Genomic DNA, 6,613 nt, shown 5'->3' with positions numbered 1-6,613 from the left:
GCTTAGGCTTTTATATATTTTTAAATGTTTTTGCATATTTTCATTTCTGACCTCTAGGTGGCAACCACGCCAAGCCTTGTGACCAGCAGTGCAGCAACTACCCTCACAGTCAACCCCGTCCTCCCTCTGACCAGCGCTGCAGTAACCAACCTCTCTGTTACAGGTAACCACCTCTCTAGTACAGGTAACCACTTCTCTGGTACAGGTACCCACCTCTCTGATACAGGTAACCACTTCTCTGGCACAGGTAACCACACCTCTCTAGTACAGGTAACCACTTCTCTGGCACAGATTACTACCTATCTAGTACAGGTAATCACCTCTCTGGTATAGGTAACCACCTCTCTGATATAGGTATGTGGCAGCCAGACTGTGCAGCTGTGAGGCAGCTGGTAGCCGTGAGAGGTTCCTGTGAGAATCTGCCATTAAGCTGTGAATTACAGCTCTAGGGAGGTATTGCTTTTTTAAAAGTTATATGTGAAAACCTGAACTCCAAGAAAAATCAGGCACAATTAATTTTGTCAGAAATAATACTTTCACACAAAGATTTCATCTTTTTGTTCTTTTTCACCTTACTCTGTCTTCTCCATTACTCCCAGGATTACCTCTCAAAACACACACTTTTTTTCAAGTAGCTCTTCTTAAAAACCTTGACTATATAGCTTTTTGCATCAAGACAACATCAGATCAGATGCCCCTTCGCTTTGTAGAAGGCACTTTCCAGTGTGACCCTTGTCTCCCCTGGTCGCCATCCCCTATCCTTGGCCCACAGCGGCTGGCGGGCCTGTGAGCAGGTGCAGCCTCAGGTGTCGGCCAGCTGCCTGCACGCTTCTGATGGTGGCAGGGCTGCTCTGGGTCAGGTGTCCATTCCGCCTGGAAGTAGTGTTGAGCTCCCCTGCAGAACTTTCTGTCCCCTTCCTGTGTCACCAATGATTATAGTTTTATAATTTATTCTCTCTTTGCCAATAGACTTTGTACTTCTCAAAAGGCCTGGATTTTCTTTTTTAATCTCTGCCTCGTTTAGTGCCTGACACATTCACTATAAAATGAATGACTAAATTTTTCCCTGTGCCACCTTTTGAGTAGTAGATTTCTCAAATACATTTAAAATGAACTCAGTGCTGTCATCAGCAGTTCTTAATGGCACGATGTGTGAGGCATTCTGCGATTATTTGCCGGGTTGATGATGGGTATGAAGCTCTGGGCGGGCGGATTTCTGATGGTTCACGGTGCAGTTTGGATTTAACCTCCAAGTGGAGAAATTGATTTTCCTGCACTCGTATTTAACTTCATCGTACCTCTTTGGCTCTGTCAACTGACCATGGCATGTAAAGTGAATAAATGTTTTTATTCACGTTTATTAAATTAAGGATGAACTTTGCCTTTTCCCTCTTTATCTGTCTGTATCAGTATGAATTCAAACATTCTTTTGTATCCAAAAGGTTAGAATTGTACCCCTATTTCAGTTTAAATTGTCCCAGATTGGCCAGTGGGAGTCCCTTCAGCTGGCTCCCCTGTCCTTCTTTAAGTGGTTCCTTCTTTTTTGGCACGAGGTGTTTAGGCTCATCTTCACGTTTCTCTGCCCAGGCCGGGAAGCAGCCATTTCTCCAAGGTTTCTGAGTTCCAGTTAGTGAGGAAAGGACTTTGGAACCAAGGTGGAGGCATCACTGATACTCATTGTTGCTTCTAGGGCATCTCAACTGAAATAAGTGTGCGCACACACACGGGAATGTGTGTAAGATACACACGTGTGTGCACATTCACTCTGCACCATCCATCTTCACTAGCTGTCCCATGTATTAAACCCATGCATCCATACTTAGTCTCCAGTTCCAGCCCAACACCCTCTAGTTTAGCGGTTCTCAACCTGTGGGTCGCGACCATCGGAAAACACATATAGCATATCAGATATTTACATTACGATTCATAACAGTAGCAAAATTAGTTATGAAGTAGCAACAAAAATAATTTTATGGTTGAGGGTCACCACAACATGAGGAACTGTATTAAAAGGTTCACGGCATTAGGAAGGTTAGTTCATTATTTTCTAAACTTAGGTTCTAACGGGTTTGTTTTTGTGGTTCATATGTATAGATGCACTAACAAGGTTAGTGAAAAGTACCCATTTTGAGGTGCTGGCTGGTAGAGTCATTGGTCAGTTGTTCCTGGAGTTGGCTGAACAGAGACCCGCCTCCAGGCTCCCACAGCTCCTTCCTAACACAGCCCTCTTTTCAGGCACTACAGACACCACCGCCAACAACACTGCGACCGTGATTTCCACCGCACCTCCGGCCTCCTCCGCAGTCACTTCCCCCTCGCTGAGCCCCTCCCCTACTGCCTCAGCCTCCACCTCTGAGGCCTCGAGTGCTAGTGAGACCAGCACAACACAGACCACCTCCACTCCTCTGCCCTCTCCTCTCGGGACCAGCCAGGTGATGGTGACGGCGTCAGGGCTACAAACAGCAGCCGCGGCCGCCCTCCAAGGAGCTGCGCAGTTGCCGGCGAACGCAAGTCTCGCTGCCATGGCTGCCGCTGCAGGACTGAGCCCAGGTCTGATGGCACCGTCTCAGTTCGCAGCTGGGTAAGGGCTTTCTCGTCTGTTCCCACCTGGGAGTCCACACGGAGGTCATCCGGGGCTTACTCTATGGGAGACTCTCCATCTTCATCTTCAACACAAAATCCAAAATAAAACTCTTTAAGCCTTAATGTCTTTGAAATGGGTTGCTCTGTAGCAGCTCAAGGACCTTGCTGATTGCGGACTTAAGTGTCTGGACACCCTGGAAGGGCAGCAGTCAGACCTTCATTTCTAGGTGAGACACGAGCAGCAGGCGCTGGCCGTGCCTCGGGGTTGGGCCAGGGGGAGCCCACAGCTTCCGGCTCTCAATCTCACTCGTTCCTGCTGGCCTCTCAGCTGACCTCTTTCTGACTCTCAAACGTGCGGAGGGGCTGCGCAGTAAGAATTACTCTATAGATATATTTATTTCTCAGGCATTTGCTTCTGTTTTGAGAAAAGAGAAGGAGATAATGCAGAGCAAGTTTGAATGACTACGAGTTGGACACTGTGTGGTCATAGTCTTGTTTGGTTTGCACAGTGAGCTTCAGGGAAAGCAGAGACTCAGGCTGTCGACTGTAGAGAGGACAAGAGCTGCAGCTGCTTCCATCGCCCCCCCTCCGCGAGGCCTGCTTCCCCTTGGGCGTGACGTCACGCTGACCGCTGTGTCTGCTCTTTTCACTTGCAGAGGTGCCTTACTCAGTCTCAACCCAGGGACCCTGGGCGGTGCTCTCAGTCCAGCTCTGATGAGCAACAGTACACTGGCAACCATTCAAGGTCAGTACAGCTGCTTTCCTTACTTACCTCTTTTTTTCTTTTTTTTTTAATGGAGGAAATCTACTTTGCCAGAGGTCAGGGTGATGGGGAGACAGTTGAATTGATAATGTTGACTAACTTGAAGACCAAGAAAATGTCTTGTAAAAAAGCTTTGTGAAGAAATATAGGTGTGGTTTGGGCGTTAGGACAGGAAGCCTACTAGTTTAGTGTAAGAAATCAGGACTTTTATGCTGATATTGACCTTGTTATCTGTATAGACTTGGGGACAGACTTTCTCCCTAACAAGTTTATTGACTTAGTCATCCAAGACCTATGCCTAGGCACCCTGACCAAGTAAACCCCCGTCCTCATCTCCACCCCAAGAGAGCACAGCTGAGCAGTCCCCTCGGAGCACATCGGGGACTCCAGGAGCACTTTGCATCCTTGCCGGGCCTGCCCTTTGTTCCTTTGGTGTCCCCGTCCTTGCCTTTCCCAAGGCCAGTGGGTCTCTTTGACCTTCACGTGCCACCAGTCTCAAGTGCGTCTGAATCCCAAAGGGTTTACTGAAGGGTGTGTCTTATGTCCCTCGGCTTGTGTCTGAAGATGCTTGAGAGACATCCCTGTATAATCAAAGAATGTGAATTTTTTTTTCTTACAATTAAAATAGTCTGTGCTTAAATGAGAGTTCTTGGGGCCAAAAATAAGCTGTTAGCCACTTGAGTAAAGGTGCTGTCCGGTGGATGATATTCCTCCAGTGTACGTACCACAGAAAACACTGGTCACCAACAAGTCCCAGACATGGGCTGGACTGCCTGGCCTCACACTGACCTCCGTGCTGTGTAGAATCGGTGGTTAGCTCTGTGAAGCTTTTGTTAGCCAAGGACTCCTTTTTGAATAAGACTGTGAGAAGCCACTTTCTTGGCAGCAGGTTTCTTTGGGTGGTCGTGATGCTCCAGACACTGCAGGCGGGAAAGACCTCTCTAGGGAGATCTAGAAACGGTCCACGGCACTAAGCCTGGAATCTCAGAAAACTTCAAGCCACAACAAGTCTCCCCGTGTGTGCTCATTGTGTGATGGTGTCCAAGTCAGGGACGATCCCTCAGTCCCTCCAGCTGTCTTTACATATTACATAAGAAATCAACCAAAGTCTTAAAGCCTAGAGAAACCTTCTAATCTGCATGTGGTTTTATGGGTCAGGGAGATATTGGGGGTTGTCAGATAACGGAAATTTAGTAAAAGGGAATGCCCGCTTATTTTTTTAAATTGATTTCAGAGAGGGAGAGAGAGAGAGAGAGAAACATCAATGATGAGAGAGAATTACTGATCGGCTGCCTCCTGCACGCCCCACACTAGGGATAGAGCTGTAACCCAGGCATGTGCCCTGACCTCCTGGTTCACAGGTCGATGCTCAACCACTGAGCCATTCCAGCCGGACCCCCACTTATTTTAAAGAAAATCTTGCTGATGCCTTCATCACAGAAAGTTCTCAGGTGCTAGAGCGAGTCCTAACCCACGATGGCCCACGTGGGCATCCCCACATCTCTGCTCCCTCCTGTAACACCCACCACGCTCTGCACAAGTTAGAAGGGGCAAACTTGGTCACACCTTACACTTTACTTGCTAACTTAATTTGTTTTAGAACAAAAGCCTTTGGAAAGATGGCTTTTCATCTTGTGTATGAAGCCATAGAGTGCTCAGATTTTTCTTAGTGCCAGTGGATTGATAAAAGCTGACTGTATTTTAGTGCTGTGATTGCTGGAGCTAGTTTGTCATGTGAAGGGAGTTTAACATTGGCAATCTTTATTAAAAACAGTCGCTGGATTTACCTAATGCTGTCGGTGGGCACTGAAGTCAGGGAAGCTCCAGTGCAGATGCAGCTCTAGTGGGTCAGACAGGCCTTACCTCCCTCCCCCCGGCTCACGCTCACTAGATTGATCAGTCCTTTAGGCCAGCAGTCACCAACCGGTGATCCGCGGACCACCAGTGGCCTGTACAGATCTGAAAGGTTGGTGACCGCTGCTTTAGGTCCTGCAAAATCATAACAAAACTTAAGGTGGGACAAGATGGCTCTCTGATTAAGAAAAACAGTCAGCGAAGGGCCGGGCTTTGTCGCTGGTTGTGGGAGATTGAAGTCATTTGGGGCCCTTGGCTTCTCTGGGATGGTATTAATGGTCTCCTTCCCACCTGTTTTGGGGGTTTGTTCGTAGCTCTTGCTTCTGGTGGCTCTCTTCCAATAACGTCATTGGACGCAACTGGGAACCTGGTCTTTGCCAATGCGGGAGGAGCCCCCAACATCGTGACCGCCCCTCTGTTCCTGAACCCCCAGAACCTCTCTCTGCTCACCAGCAACCCGGTTAGCCTGGTCTCTGCCGCCGCAGCCTCCGCGGGGAACTCTGGGCCTGTCGCCAGCCTTCACGCCGCCTCCACCTCCGCTGAGTCCATCCAGAACACGCTCTTCACAGTGGCCTCTGCCAGTGGGGCTGCCTCCACCACCACCACCGCCTCCAAGGCGCAGTGAGTGCTGCCCGCCTCTTCCAGTGCAGTGCCATCGGGCAGCCAGCTGGCGACCGCAGGTGCCCTGGCTCCCTCTTGCCACGGTGTGAGGGCGAGGGAGAGGAGAGCAGGAAAGACACGTGCCGGAAAGAAAGGATGAGGACCGGACTTCATTTGCCTAATTTTATAATAAAACACTGTCTTTTCAGGATTGCTTCATGGATTGGAGAACTTTCTAACCAAAAATTAAAAAAAAAAAAAAGCAGAAACAAAAAATCAAAAACAAACAAAAAATAAGTGAAAGGACTACTTATCATTTCCAGCGGTCACGGTGGCAGTCAAGGTGGGTTACCAATTCTAATATGAGTAGGAAGGAGATTTCTTGTTTGTCTAAAGTCCTTTTTTTCTTAAAAAAATCATTTTTATGGGTCTGTTGTACAGGCCACTAAGTCATAACAAGGTGTTTATAATCGTATCAATTGTGTTGGGGGTTCCTTTCTTAACTGGTACAATTTAGGCAGGCCCGCGTTACTGTATCTGTTATTGTTGTTGTCATGTTTTATATATATTTGGTTTGGACGTGTCTCGCTCCTGGATCCTGCTTCAGTGAGCTCCCACTGTGGGGAGGGGTCGGGAACTCGAGTCCTTCACTGCGAATGTCCTTGCTGGTTTCCTCACCCTGGACGCTCACAGAGGCCCTAGGAAATGTTTTCTGTTGCCACTTATGCAAGAGGCTCGGTGCAGAAGCTGAGGGCAGCGTGCACAGACGCTCCCACTCCACGCCCCCGTCAGGTGGTGCCTTTGGAGCACTTT

The 6,613-nt window shown here is 48.4% G+C and overlaps 1 protein-coding gene across 1 annotated transcript in view; it reads left to right on the top strand.

The window, feature by feature from the left end:
• Positions 1 to 6,379, top strand: part of POU2F1 (POU class 2 homeobox 1) — a 91,244-nt gene extending 84,865 nt beyond the window's left edge. The window contains exons 14-17 of the mRNA XM_006764192.2: positions 58 to 163; positions 2,236 to 2,581; positions 3,240 to 3,328; positions 5,515 to 6,379. Coding sequence (XP_006764255.1) covers positions 58 to 163; positions 2,236 to 2,581; positions 3,240 to 3,328; positions 5,515 to 5,825 — 852 coding nt within the window. The 3' untranslated portion in view covers positions 5,826 to 6,379. The remainder of the gene's footprint in view (positions 1 to 57; positions 164 to 2,235; positions 2,582 to 3,239; positions 3,329 to 5,514) is intronic.
• The last annotated feature ends 234 nt before the right edge of the window (positions 6,380 to 6,613 follow it).

The sequence above is a fragment of the Myotis davidii genome, unplaced genomic scaffold (genome assembly GCF_000327345.1).
Source record: "Myotis davidii unplaced genomic scaffold, ASM32734v1 scaffold401, whole genome shotgun sequence".
NCBI lineage: Eukaryota > Metazoa > Chordata > Mammalia > Chiroptera > Vespertilionidae > Myotis > Myotis davidii.
This window is presented reverse-complemented; position numbering and strand designations above follow the sequence as displayed.